This window comes from Agelaius phoeniceus, chromosome 5 (assembly GCF_051311805.1).
Source record: "Agelaius phoeniceus isolate bAgePho1 chromosome 5, bAgePho1.hap1, whole genome shotgun sequence".
Lineage (NCBI taxonomy): Eukaryota > Metazoa > Chordata > Aves > Passeriformes > Icteridae > Agelaius > Agelaius phoeniceus.
Genome location: NC_135269.1, coordinates 21,089,849 through 21,104,062, shown reverse-complemented (window position 1 = coordinate 21,104,062; position 14,214 = coordinate 21,089,849). Strand labels below are relative to the sequence as shown.

Sequence of the window (14,214 nt, the reverse complement as noted above, 5' to 3'; positions counted from 1 at the left end):
TCCCCTGAAATTTGATCTGTGTATTTTGATAGCAAAGTTTGTGCAGCACAGAAACTGCAGAGAAGTTCAGCTGCTGCATTACTGAGGTGCTGGCACTTCCTCCATGAGAATAAAAACCATTACCTCAATAGAAGATTTCAGCAGCTATATTTGAAAAATAATTTAATGGCATGAGGTTTGATGGGACGAAAAGAGGTAGAATTGTATTCCAGAAACACGTTTTAAAAGAAACACATTTTTCCAGACTAGTTTCAGACTTTTACTGTGCCTGGTTCTACCTCCAACCAGAGTGCCTGGCATGAGCTCCTCTGCTGAACCCAATGCCCTTCTTTTGGGCACATCCCTGGTTACCTCCATGTGGGTTTCTGCTCACATTCCATAATCCTACCTGGATCCCGCAACAGCCTCAGTACTGTGCCTGGGAAAAAAACAAATTACTTCCTGTACTGGGCGTGGACCAACTCAATCACATTTGTCTCATTTATCCCTGAGAAGTGGAGATATTGCCTCAGAGATGAAATCAGCTCAGGTCTCCACCTCTTTTTCCAGTAAAGGGTGAACCCTTTCTCTCTAGACAAACAGAAGGAGTGGGCTCACAGAGACCACAGCATCCTTTGCTACTCCAGGCTTGCCCAAGGTAAAGAAGAGGGTCTATGTGTTACTCCAAAAGGAATTTCTCTGCTTCCTGCTTCTCACCATTCTTGGCTGTTGCAGCCTGTAGTACATCAATGTGTGCTCAGCGGGGGAAAAATGCCACTGGCTGAGGTGGTGGTTGCGAGATGAAAAAGGCAGATCCACACAGTGGTTTCTTCTGTCTTCGTCTGAATGCTTTCACTTCAGGAGCCCCTTCCTTGTTACAGCTGGGAAAGATGTAAACAGAAGCCAGTCCCAGCTGAAAATAACTCTGCCTGTATCCTGTGTGGAGCCTGCTTGATCTCCCTTTTTGCTTTTTATTGCTAATCAAACTAGGTTGTCTCTCAGCACTGAGTTCGCAGACAGTTAGGAGCACAGGTCACCCACAGCCTCTTCCAATTCACTGGGAGCTCTAGGGGCTTTATCAAACAGGCGGGGCAGGATTGTATCTTTTCTCATGGAATGAGACACAAGAGGGAGACAAATACCCAAGTGGTGCCAATGTGGACCGATGCCCTTGAAGCCTTAGACAGGAAAATGTATTTCTCAGCTCTTGAGAGGTTTCAAGGTTTTGAATATCTCCAAAAGCCTCAAGAATGAAACATGGAGAAATTTAATTCATGTCAGAAAAACTTCCCTTTTGCAGTTTGAAAGCATTCCATGTCCCATTTGGACTGGGGATGGGGGAAGAAGTTAATTAGTGCTCATTCACTGAATCATTGAAACATGATACTTTCACCTTTCAAAATATAAAATTTGCCCCCTGCGACCTCATTCTCTTTCCCAAGCAATTGCTGAATTTGGAGAGATTGTGAAATACAGCCCTTCCTACAGTTTTTGGCTCCTGCTGAAAACATGTAATTTGAAAGTTCCCAAGAAATCTCAACAGACACAGAGCTAATTCAAACATGGGATACAATGGCTGCCTTTCATGTCCTCAATGTCTCTGACATGAGCCAAAAATTAGTCTGGATAAACACAGAAGATTTTTATCTGGAGAAAGAAGCTTGAAACTGTGAAGCACAAGAATGAGGATGTAGGAAGAGCAGAGCTCATACCTGGCCCCCACCCGCTCTAGGTGCCTAAAAAAGACACCACAACAAATTCAGGTTAAGAAGAGTTGTTGCCACTGTTTAATTCTGCGTGCATCTCAAGAAGGAGGGAAATCCATAGAACAAGATTTACTCCCCACATTAGTGCCCCAGAGCACAAAAAGTAGGGGTGTGTATTTTACTCCAGTCCACATTAGCAAAGTATTTGAATTCCTGCATGAGCCTAAGAGCTCAAAAAGCTGAAAATATGACCCACCTGTAAAACAGAACAAACTGAGCCCCTAGCTCAAACATTTCTCATGTGAGGCAATACCTGACTTTCCAGGTCAGCAGGCAAAAGAAATGTGGTGTAAATACCTGTGGCTGTAAGCCAAAAAAAGGATCCACTGTGAAGTCAGCCTGAAAAATGTAGTCAGTGGAAACTGTCATATGGGAATGGTATGACATCTGGCTTCATGAGATAGACCATTTGTGTGTACAACCAAAATGAAACACTAATGTGGCAGCGGACAAATATAATACATAATGCAAGATAAGAACTACTCTCCTGCTCAACCCAGTGAGGCACACAGAGGCTATATTAGCAGTAGCAAACCATACAGTGCCAGGCTCATTCTCCAGCAGCTCTGTCATGGCCCAGCCACAGCTGTGTGTGTTATCAAGCTCTTCTAGCCTCCGGTGTTATGTGGGGCATGTCTGCAGACTTATGGTGCTTCCATGTTGTGCTTGGGAATTGCTTGGGAGAAGCTTATTCATCTTGAGACAGAATATGCCAGAGATTGGTCTAACGATTTAACAGTACAGGCAAATCAGGGCCAGTGTCCTTGCTATGTCATTGTTCTATTTACTTGTATAGATGTGGCATGAGATGCCAGCTTCAGGGTGATACTTCCCGTAATCCTCATTCTTCTTTATGTCCAAAGTCCCTCCTGAGGCATTAATCAAGATTATTAACTGTGCTTTTAAAAAAGTAAAAAAAAATTAATCTTTCGAAGAAGTCCAACTGTGCCTGGTCCTCTGTGCTGCTATTTCTATAGCTTTCAGTGCTGAAGAAGGGCAAGAGGGAAGGAGGTGGTGATTCATTACCCAGGAGCTTTCAGGAGCCCAGAGAGTATTTCAAATATTCCAGTATCCCATTGCCTGTACTAAGCAGCACCCATGGCTCATTGCTCATGCCAGCATCTGACATGGCAATGCTGGCCAAGTCTGCACATGGTCATTGGCACTCACAAGGGCATGAGGCTTACAAGAAAACTTTGGAGCCATTTCTGTGGCAGGCAGGTATTTCACAATGAATGCACTAATAAGCCCAGGACCTGCTTCTTATTTTACAGTGAGATAACTACACTACTCTCAGATGTGCTACAGAAGGCTGTGAAATTGCAACTAAGCCCTTGGAGTCATGTGGGGGCCTCCCAGCTTTGCAGTCGGGACACACAGCTTCCCTGTGTGTAAAAGTCAGGGTGAGAACCATATGCACATTGTCCTTTGGTGACAGAAATGTACCTGCAGGAGACTGGGTGGTGAGATTAGAGACCAGCAGTAACTGGGTCATGATTGGCTTCAGTGAGACTTGTTGCAAAAGGCTGTTTTCCTCCGTAAAGTTTAGGGAAGTTTTTTCTCTCCAAAGAAACCCCATGCTGCCCATTTTGAAATCAGTGAGAATTCGGAGTTTTCCCAAAGAAAAGGAGACAGTCATACCTGCCAAGTGAAGAGAGGTTTGTTGGCCAGTATCTTGTGAACCCCAAGGATTCTTAGAGAAGTGATGGCTTTGAAGACTCCAGCATAAATTCATAAAGCATTTTATTTCCCATCTGTCTCCTTATATCTTTTACCATAGCTTAGATGCGACAGTTAACAACTGGTGTTCACCATCTCTTCCTTTGCAATGCATTTACATGTGGGATGGAATTTTCTAATTAGAGAAAAATACAGCAAAAGGCACATAATTCAGGTCAGGAGGAAAATGAAACTCGAGTTTCTTCTTCTTTTTCACTGCATCCCACAAAAAAATATTTGGACAGTTTCTCAACATAAGGACTTGGGAGAATGTATTCACTCTCCTAGCAAAAAAGGAAAGATAAGCTTCCTTAAAGGCACCACTGCAAAATAGCCAAGTGAACATCATGCATTAAGGAATTATAGAAATTTTCTACAAAGTCATAGAACCTTTTAAAAACCTGCTTGTGATTTGATGTGTGGTAGAGGGGATTTATCAACCAGGACTGCTAGATATGTGTGTGAAGTGTGAATACAAGTACACACATACTGCATTTTGGGGTTTTTTTGCTGAGCATCTGCTTGTCTGGATATGTTGGTATAATTCTCACACTTGAAGCTCCAAAGGAATTAGAATAATATCATATGCTCACACTCCTATTCTCCACTAGGGGAACCCAAATATGTCTTGTCTCAAATAAAGAAGTTACATAACATTAGAGGTGGAATTAATGACAAAATGTTCCGGTTTGTGCTTACCACTTTTTATTCACTTCCATGACCCATTCTAACCACAGAAAGTGTTAGGAGCCCTGAAACATTGGTTTGTGGTTTGTTTACTCGAGGATGTGGGGATTAGGTCATGCTGCTGTTGGGGTTTCTTTTTTTTTTCTCTTTTGTTGTACTTTTTCAAAGCAATGGGAGAATCAAAGGATATTTTTACCACCCTGCTGCCATCTCATCCGTCAACTGCCCCACCGCTTCAGATCCCACCTGTATATAATGCTGTTGTGATCCACCTGTCATTGAACTCCTCCTGTCACAAGTATCTCCCTGCTCTTCTCATCATACCCCCTATCTCCTCCTTCCTCCTGAGACCTTTGCAGATACCTACTCTTCCTCAGGATTTACTTCAACTGTCTTGAAAGCTGTCTTGAGGCCCTCTTTCCCCAGATAATAATCTTTTTCTTCATTGTGCTCTAATTACAATACAGTAATCAACACACAGGTGTGTGTCTTACAGGAAACCATATCACATGCGGTCCTGATCTCTCCGGTGCTGATCTTCAGCTCAAGTTTTTAGTAAGATAGTTCCATAAACACAATGACATAATGTCATGACATCATTATTTTCCTGTAGGTTTGAATCAGCTTGCTTGCTTTTACAGGAAATTATATGTTCACATCTCCTTCAACTTAATTGACACCAGGGAAGTGCCACACACATTACTTCCAACATTTAGGTCTCAAGTGCGTGAACAACATTCCCATCATCCATTAGGTACCCACCCAAACCAGACTTTGTCATCATACAAGTGAAAGCAGCTAAGTAAACATAAAAATCAGTTTTAGAGTATAAAAGAAAAATTCAGAATATTGCCTGTGGGGGAAGGGTGAGGGCAAAATTACAATACCTTGTGCTATGGCGCCTTCTGGCCTGGTTGAAAACACTGGGTGCTATGGTAATACAGTACCAATGCCAAGAGAACAAAGTTTTAATGACCCCATCTCTCACCACCCCAAATTCCTTCTAATATGGGGGAGTTTTTGCTCCATTATGTAATTGCAGCCTGTGCTATTTATTTTAGCATTGATTGGAAGGGTTTTGCAGAAGAAAGAATAGTTCTAGAAACTGAAAGTTAATTGTATAAAATGAACTAGCTAAGGTGAACTAATGCACAAAACTATACATAGCAGAAGGAAATCAAAAGAGACATTCTACTTTGTTCATGGACTATAGGACAGTACAAAAAATAACAAACTTAAAATCAACCTCTCTCTTGAGGGTCTCACAGGTTTCATTGAATCATCAATTGTTAAGGGGTTGGAAGTGACCTTAAAGATCATCTGTACTCCCTGCTGCCATGTGCAGGGACATCTCCCACTAGACCAAGTTGCTCAAGACCTTGTCCAACCTGGCTTTGAACACTGCCTGTCTAACATTCCTTCCTTCAGATCAGTTTAGATCCAACTCTGTTCTACTGCTCCACCAGAAAAGAATAGAGAAAATATTCATAAATTTACAAAAAGTACTGAAGCCCTCATTATTTTTTAAAAGGAGGGGCAGAAGGTAAAGGGGAAAGTGTCGCAGTTGACAGCCACGCTGTTTTCAAATAAAGGCTAATGTGTCCATACCAGCACTAATTTTACACACCACTGCCAAAACTGATAAAGTGCAAAGTTGTCTTTGCAGTGACACTACACACAGAGCAGAGCTCTGAAAATCAGGGGCTGAAATGGTACACTTTGGGCCATCAGTGTTCTAAGTTGGAAATGATTTTCATTACTCTCTTCCCTACTATCAAAGACATGGATGAGTTGCTAGTTCAGGATTCAAATTGCTGTTTGACTCTTAACAGGCCTCTACATACGACAAGCTCTAGACATTTATGTAATCCTTGGCACCTCAAGGCTTTGCCACAACCACTGGGAATACATTTGTAAGATTTTAATTCAAAGGGTTGAGTTATGCATATGAACTAACACCCTGCATATGATCACTGAGCTAGCTGCAGCACTACAGACCCATCCCAAAACCTGCTACCTTCATTTATAACAGTCCTGTCAACAGTTCATGCACATGTCAAAATTATCAAAGTGTTTTTCACTATTTTTCTGAGAAAAGAGGGGCCCTTGCAACACATAGAAAGACACAGATATATGTCTTTGCATGATTTCAGTAAAAACATGCTTTTCTTATTAAAATGTGATGCTATTCTGTGATTATAATAATCTTTTTTCCTGGGAAATTTATGACTCAGTATGTGTAAATACTCATCTCAGGGGTCTGCCCTTGTGGTGGCTTTGGCCACCTACAGATCTTCTCACTGTTTTTGTGCGTGAATTGCATCAGAGTTGTGTGCATAACAGATTCTCCCTTCTTTTGGCTTCCCTATCCATCTGGGTGCTTGCCAAGTATGTTGGCTGGTCACCTTATTAGCAACAAAAATGGGACTTGAGTCCCAGCAAGACTGTGGTGGAAGCTGGAGGTCTCCCTGTTGACTGCAGTGGTGTTCAACCACTTCCACCACTTCAGCAAGGGCTTTCCAGTGCATGGTTGTGGACTCTGGTTGCTTTAGTCCTGCAGACTATGGAGAGCTTTTGATTACACTTAACTTCAGCGCAGGCTAAGGGCACTCCACTGTCACTAGATAGCCTCATTATATAATGCAGTTCTGTGCATGTGCTGTGCTCTCTTGTTGGTTCCCCCATAAGGCAGGTTCATGTATGTGGAAATCTGATGGGTTTTCAGCGGCAGAGGCAGATTCCTGGCTAACCATGCACCAGCATTTCTCTGGAGCCACAGCTTTCCCAGCAAGGCTACCACATGTTCACAGTCTGGATCTGTCTCACCTCAAGCCCCAAGTGCTATGCCTAGGCCAAGCCACATGTGACCCTAACATGCTGATCACCCCTATGTGGCATGGGATCAAGCCTTAGTCAGAAAGCTGAGCTGATGTTTCCAAGAAGCAAAAAGAAAGGGAGAAGTTTGTGCAGCACGTTGTCATTGCCCGTGGTATTTTCCAGACTAACAGTAAACTTGGGTTGTTTACTGGATCCCAAACTTTCTTTGCATGTATACAGGAAAACAGATGCTTCCCACTCCTGGGCCCCATGCCCGAGCAGGCTCCCTCAGCAACATCACAGGCAGGGAACAAAAAGCAGAGCAGCAGAGACATTGCTTCCTGCCTCTGTCTGCTTTGAGCTGGCGATAGAGCATTATCTATCCTGCACACTTCTCTGGCCTCCTTGCCAGGCTATCAGGCAGGCTCACAGCGTGCAGTTTGCTTTTCCTGCTCCGTAGGAACAGCTGCTGCCTCCGCTTCCAAACAGGGAACAGAGGCCAGGGCTTGCAAGCACTTTGGCTCAAACAGGACACATGGCGCAGGGATGAGAGAGCTGGGAAGTGAGCCACATCTCCCAGAGCCTGAGCAGGTGGGTGCCCCAACTACTAGGCTGCCTTTCATCTTCCAGCATTAAAGGCCTGGCGTGGTCCATCCAGAACCCTATCTTCAGTAAGCCTCAGGTGCAGTCCTCCAATTGATTCATTTATGCCAGCATAAATTAAACTTCAGGCTCTTCCAATGAATTAAAGAGGCAAAGGTGAAATAGAGGACAAAAGCACGTGCCTGGACATATATGTAACCATTTGACTTCAGGAGTGCCACCTGTCAGTCTTCTGCCTCTTCTTCTGAAGCAGTGGTGCTGGTCCCAGCCTGTGCCAGGACTGTGATTTATCATGCCCTTCTGTGGTCCAAAGAGGATCTTTCTTCGGCTTTCTGCCTGAAGAAAGGGACACAGGCTGCTTGAGGACGTGATGCACTCACTGTTCCCCTCTCTTGTGACATTTCTTTATATAAGCAGCCGAATAGCAAAACATATCAGTGTTCATTACTAATTTTGTTATTTATAGTGAGCTGCCACAGATGGAGACTGCAGCACCATTCTATCTTTAGGGCATAGTGCCTGCCTGCCTGTACAGACAATTGGTAATTAGCACAAGAACAAGTTGTTTACCTATTCTCAAACATAAATAAATAGAAGACCCATTTATCCATCAAAATTCAACTGCCTCCCTTTGCCAGATCTCCAGGTTAACTGCTTAATGAATAGAGCTCATCACTTCGGGCACTTAAGCAAATATAAAAGTGCCTTTAAAGGAAATTAAATATGCAATAAAAATTAATCAGCCATATACTGAACAAATAGCACTTAGATCACAAGAATCATAAGCACAGGACAAGATGAAGGGCACAGGGATGCCAAGCAGAGGTGTAGAATTGGACCAGCCAGTACGTAGGGGAAATGTGGTGCAGATATCCTACTTAATCCTGACATGTGCACTTCCTACCAGTACAGCTGCCCAGCTCTGAGCCAATCACTCCAAGTGAATCCTTGCATGAGCTTGAAACTGGAGAAAAAGAGGCAGAGAGGGCACTGGCAGTTCTTCAAGTAAAATCAATCCCATGTATGCTCTAAGAGGACCTTGTATGCCTTGGGTGGCAGGACCCTTCCCAATGGAAACACCACACAAGCCAGAGAGAAAATATGACTGGGAGAAAATATGCCTTTTTCTATTTTTATTGCTGATTCCAATCCTTCTTTGTTTTCTTTTATTCACTATACCCACCCCTGAAGGTAGAGAAAAACAGGCTTTATGAATAGATGGACTCTGTGAGTTGCACCTAAGTGTTGGCCCCACTTCCTTCTCTCCTTGTCCCCCCACCCTCCCTGGGGATGGGAAGAGTGCACTCACTATTAAGGCCAAAGCACTCAGTGTGGAGAAGAGCAAACAACCCTTGTCTTTCTCACCATTCAGGTGTTTTCAGCATCTGAAAGTGTTCACTTACTCAGGCTTGCAAGTGCAACAGTGTTTTACATGCATATGGGTGTACACAAATCCTTATGTACAGAGTGGGAAAACTGCTATCACACAGCAGAAGTGGGTCAGATCTGAGGAATTCTGCCAGGTCTCCATTTTCAATCATATGGGATCCAGTAAAGCGCTATTTGCTCACTTCCCTATCATCCAGGCAAACTTTATTTGGCCTTCTTATTACGCAGTTTACAGTATCCAGGAAGGGAGTAAAAGCTACTAAATCAAAGAAAATTATTCCAAATACAGTGGCTGGGGGGAAAAAAAATCTAATGAAAGGGTCCTTTTGTCTTTCAGCTCACAACTCCAAATTTTCCTGTAGTGGTCAAGCTGGGACATGCTCATGCTGGAATGGGGAAGGTAAGTAAAAGAAAAAAATATATATATCTATATATCTGGAAACAGATACATATGTGGCTCAGCATTCCTGTGATTACACATGGCATGTGACCAGCCAGCCAAGGGGTTAAACGTCCCCACAACCTATCTGGGTCGCACTGGCTGTTCCTGTGGGAGAAAAGGCCTTTTTCCACTGTCACGCACTTGGAGACAGGCAGTGGGATTGGGTTGGAGGCTTTCTGGGATGCGGGAAGGGGGGTTGGTGAAGTGTGGGGGAAAACTGGCTGGGCTGAAGTCATTAGGCTTGTCTTTTATACATTTTCTCTTCTCCTGAAAGTGGTAGTGTTGTTTATTCAAGCACCTGTAAAGTGCAGCTACACCCCATAGCGCTCACAATGAGGAGCTGTGGCACTGGGCTTCTTGAGTGCATTATGACGACCTTATTCAAAAAATGGGAGCCCTTCAGTTATTTTTTTCCTCCTTGCAAGGAAGAACAAGACCTTACAAAGCAGAGTGGCTGGTTGCCTGCCAAGGAATCCTGAAAAACAGTTCACTACCCAGAAGGACCTGTTTGTTTTTCCCAGGCTCTCTGGGATCTTTATTCCCCTAGTGAATTAGCAGCCCCTGTTTTTTGGGGTGACTGGGCTCCCCTTTCTGTGAGGCATCACCTGCACATTCCTACTGCACTTGAGTCTCCTCTTTCTTGCATATATCTTTTCAAAAGGGGTCCCCTATCTGTCTAAAACTTGGTTTGTTCAGAAGTACAAAATTGAGGTATCATCTCTGAATCCAAATGAGTGCTACATGAACTTGGTAACTGATACGCCTGTCGCAGTGCCTCCCTAGAGCAGACAGACCTTCTCCTAGCCTCACACTTTGCCTGAAAAGTATTTATAGTTACACCAAATTTAAACTTGGTACAATTTGTTTGTTGTGCTCTGGAAACTGAAGCCCTTTCTGGCTTGCTGGATTGCACATGGAGGATCTAATAATCTTTCTTGCTCTGGTTGCAATGTTCCCCTGTCTGGATGGTAGCTGCTGGGGAGGAAGTGGGGACAGATCTCTGTGCCAGTGGTGGAGCTGGCTTTCAGCATCAAGGAACAAACATGTGAATAAGCAGGAAATGTTGGTTAATATATTGGTACTGTCTATGATAAGCAGCCAGAGGTGTCATGGAATTAGAGTGTGTGCAGACAGCCTAAGGTGCTTGTTAACTTGTTCCTAGGAAGGGTTTAATTAGCAAAAACCAACCAGGACAAACCAGGAGGAAAACCTCTCCCCTGAGACCTTGCAAGCCTGCATGTCCCTGTCTGCTCTGCCATTTCACCTGTAATGCAGGGCTTCATGTGTCTCATGCAGCAAGGATCCTTAGTGGCTACAGAAATGAGGGCAGAATCAGAGAGAAGTACTCCAATCTCAACAGCATTTCCAGACAAAACTCTCAGCAGAACATTTAGCTATTGTCTTCTGCACACACCAGATCTTCTTCCACCTCATACTTTCCCTCCCTTTTTATTCTTTAACTATATTGATTTTTGCTGTCAGAAGTTAAGGAGGAAGAGAGGTTCTATTCAGACTCCTGGCACAACTGTACTCAGAGGTACAAGGAGGGTATGTAGGAAGTCATTCCAGATAAAGATAGGCTAACAGCCAGCATCTTAGAAGAAAGAATTGGTCTGAAGCCAAGTTTACTTTAGTCCATTATGAAATTAGTGACTACTAGCAAAGTCTGGATGTGCATTTGGGCACGGAGTTTCGACACTGCTCTGTTCTGTAGATGGGGAAGGTACAGGAAGCAAGGGTTGTTGACCTTATGGTTTTAGTTTGGGCCCTTCTCCAGCCACAAGCAGCCTGAAGGAAAGTTGAGACTGATTAAATTTTCTCTGTTCAGTCTCACTGCATTTCATTGCAGAGCAAAAAAAGAGAGAACAATAAAATAAAATAAAGAATAAATCAGTTGGTTTAAAACACAATTAGCAAGAATTTGTTTCATGCTTTTTTTGAAACAGTAAGGTTCAAGCCCAAGCAGGACTGACAAAAGAAACTGCAGAAAATATCAGGAGAAATACAGAGAAGTGCAATTATGGGTATACTAGAAAAGTAACACCTACAGATTAAAAAAAATCAAACCTACAATAACGTAATGTAGAAGAGGGAAGTTCCCAGGAGACATTATATTGTTTTTAACCATCATAATGCAAAAGCAATAACCAGTGAGATTAGAGAGAGCTAAATTATTTCCTTGCACTGGTTTTCAGAATTAGAGAAGATAGCAGGAAATAGCAGGTCTTTAGCTATAAAATATACATAATATGAAAAGAGATAGGTTTGCTTTTGGTTTGATGTGTGCAACAAAGTAAATGTTAATAAAGCACCTGTGTCAGGTCATGTTTTGTATTAAATCAGTGATTGGAGAAACAAAAGATAGAATAACCACTATATTAGTCAAAGTACACATGTGAGTATTAAAATAGTACTTACTGCAACAAATGATGCCAAGATAGTGAGCCATGTACGTGTACCTGTAATTGGTGCTTCAAAGGATGTGAGAATTCAGTGTTATTACAAGAGAAATTGTCAAGGAAGTAGTTACTTTTTATTTTTGTTATTAACGATAAAATCACGTGTAATGGGAGGCACCAACACATAGAAGAATGAGCAAAGATGGGAAGTCCTGGCATTGTTATTCTTTATTTGTCTGAGGCAGTGGCCAGGAGCCAGAAGAATTCTGGATGCAGAAAATGCCTCTTGCCCAAAGAGTTCCACCATCTGCTTTCAGGGAGATTTGTGTCATTTCACAGTTTTCTTCAGTTTCTCTGTGTTACAGACTAGAGGAATTATAATGATTACCTGATACCTATTGCTAATTCATGTTCATAACCTTCTTGGCAGTGTAAGTGCTGAATGTTTATTATTTTGTAATAATTGCTAGAAGGAGCATAATTATAATAGACTTTCATTTTCACATATTGTTTGTTTTGACACAATTTTCACAAAATTCACTCACCACATTTTTTAATTAGAGGGCTGAACAAAGAATCCTCAAAGCTAAAATGAAAAATAACCACAGTAGGACTTGTACAAAATAGGCTCTATTGACTCCCTTCCCCTTAAGGGTAGGTCACCACAACTGTCTTCAGCTTGGAAGAGGAGCAGCTATTATTCAGGATCAGAACCAAAAGGGATGGCAGTGTACCATTTGTGAAAGAAATGCTCTTGCCAAGTGATGTGTGCATGTGAGGTGCACATGGAGATGGAGAAAACACGTTTGCAATAACAGACATCTTTTGAAATTTCCATTGAGAAAAGCAGAAACAACAGCTTCTCTATTGACTTGAACAGAGACACCAGTAATAGCCTTCACCCAAGAACAGACAAGCTTCTAATCTAAAAACAGAACACATGCCCCTCAGCCCCTCCCATGGCCATCATTATCCTCCTTCCAAAATTTGGAGTCAGTTCATATTTCCATGGCACTGGAAGATGATAACAAGTGCTCTCTTTGCTGCTGGCCCTGTGCAGTATCGATACAAATAAAATATTTGTAAAAATACTGCTTAGACAACTGTTTACAATGGAGTCAGCAGAGAAGGACCTTTCTCATGTTGTACTTAAGTTGCCCAAACTCACAAGATCAACAGTACTCAAGGAATCTTCCAGGAAAACCACAGATGGACACTAAGAGATGTCTTTCCATGTACAGAACAGAACTGCTGTTTACCCAGCAGCTCCTTGGAGATCAAGGCATTTTTAAGCATTGTGCAGTTTGAGCCTACCTACCCCAGAAGTGATTGGGTCTCTCTCTGCACTGCAGTGAGAAAGGAATAACACTTCTTCCTGACTCCGGATCTCATAATGCCAGAGCCCATGGAAAAGAATAAAGCTCTGAGTGTGTTAGTATTTGCCATTTGTGTGCTAACATGACCCTAAAGTGCCCTAGGAACAGAGCCCAGTACTGTAAATTCACTCAAAGAGCCTCTTCACCTCTTCTTGATCAGATCATGAGAAGGAAACAACTGCCAGATCTACAAAGAGAGGAAAACCAGTATCTGTTCATGTGAATTTACATATATTTATATCAATTTTATATATATGTATATTTTGCTACTCCTACTTTATTTTTAGACCTCTCAAATTAGGTCAGTTTAAGAGTCACTCCTGTCCCTTCCTGCCCCTTCCTGCCCCATAATTATGAAAACACCTTCCCAGTTCAAATCCTGGCTCGGATGAATTTATGACATTGTAGAAGAAAAACTTGTTGTTTGTAATAATATGTTCAGAGTTATTTTCTCTCTTACTGGATGGGAAAGACTTCTCTGCTTCTTTTTTCCCCTGGTATAAATATAGCACAAACTAAACAGAGCCACTCTGTAATGTAAAAATACTGCAAGGTTTTTATCAGGAAGGACAGCTCGTCACCTTGTCTCTCTCGGGACTGGAAATAGAATGTTCCAAAAGTGAGAGCTTTGAAAATCCAGTGTGCTAAAGGGGAAAGGAAGGGAAAGGGTTGCCTCAGTTTGTCAAGGAACAAATATTTTCTTTTGGAGAAGACAAATAATGACTTGACAAGTAACATTCATTCACAACAGAGCAGGCCAATCACTGCATTCCCACTGACTCATGAGTGAGGATGTTCCAAACGTCTTGAAAATAGCAAAAACATCCCCATTTCTTGCACATCAGTCTGGAAGCTTTTGTTGAACACAGGAAACAGTGACTGACTCAAGGCACCAAGGACCACAGCAGCCAAGACCTGGGCTCTGTACTAGGAAGGTTGAAAGCATTAAGGGCAGCAGATGGGGAACTTCAGTGTGAGGATAATAAGGAAATGCAGACACCATTGTGACTTCACTATTTTGGGATGGGCCAAAGTTA

At 42.5% G+C, this 14,214-nt stretch overlaps 1 protein-coding gene across 6 annotated transcripts in view; it reads left to right on the top strand.

The window, feature by feature from the left end:
• The window catches only part of SYN3 (synapsin III), a 191,732-nt gene that overhangs the window by 146,332 nt on the left and 31,186 nt on the right, over nucleotides 1-14,214 (top strand). For all 6 annotated transcript variants that reach the window (XM_077178502.1, XM_077178503.1, XM_054631625.2 and 3 more), the window contains one exon: nucleotides 9,298-9,360. In XM_077178502.1, coding sequence (XP_077034617.1) covers nucleotides 9,298-9,360 — 63 coding nt within the window. The remainder of the gene's footprint in view (nucleotides 1-9,297; nucleotides 9,361-14,214) is intronic.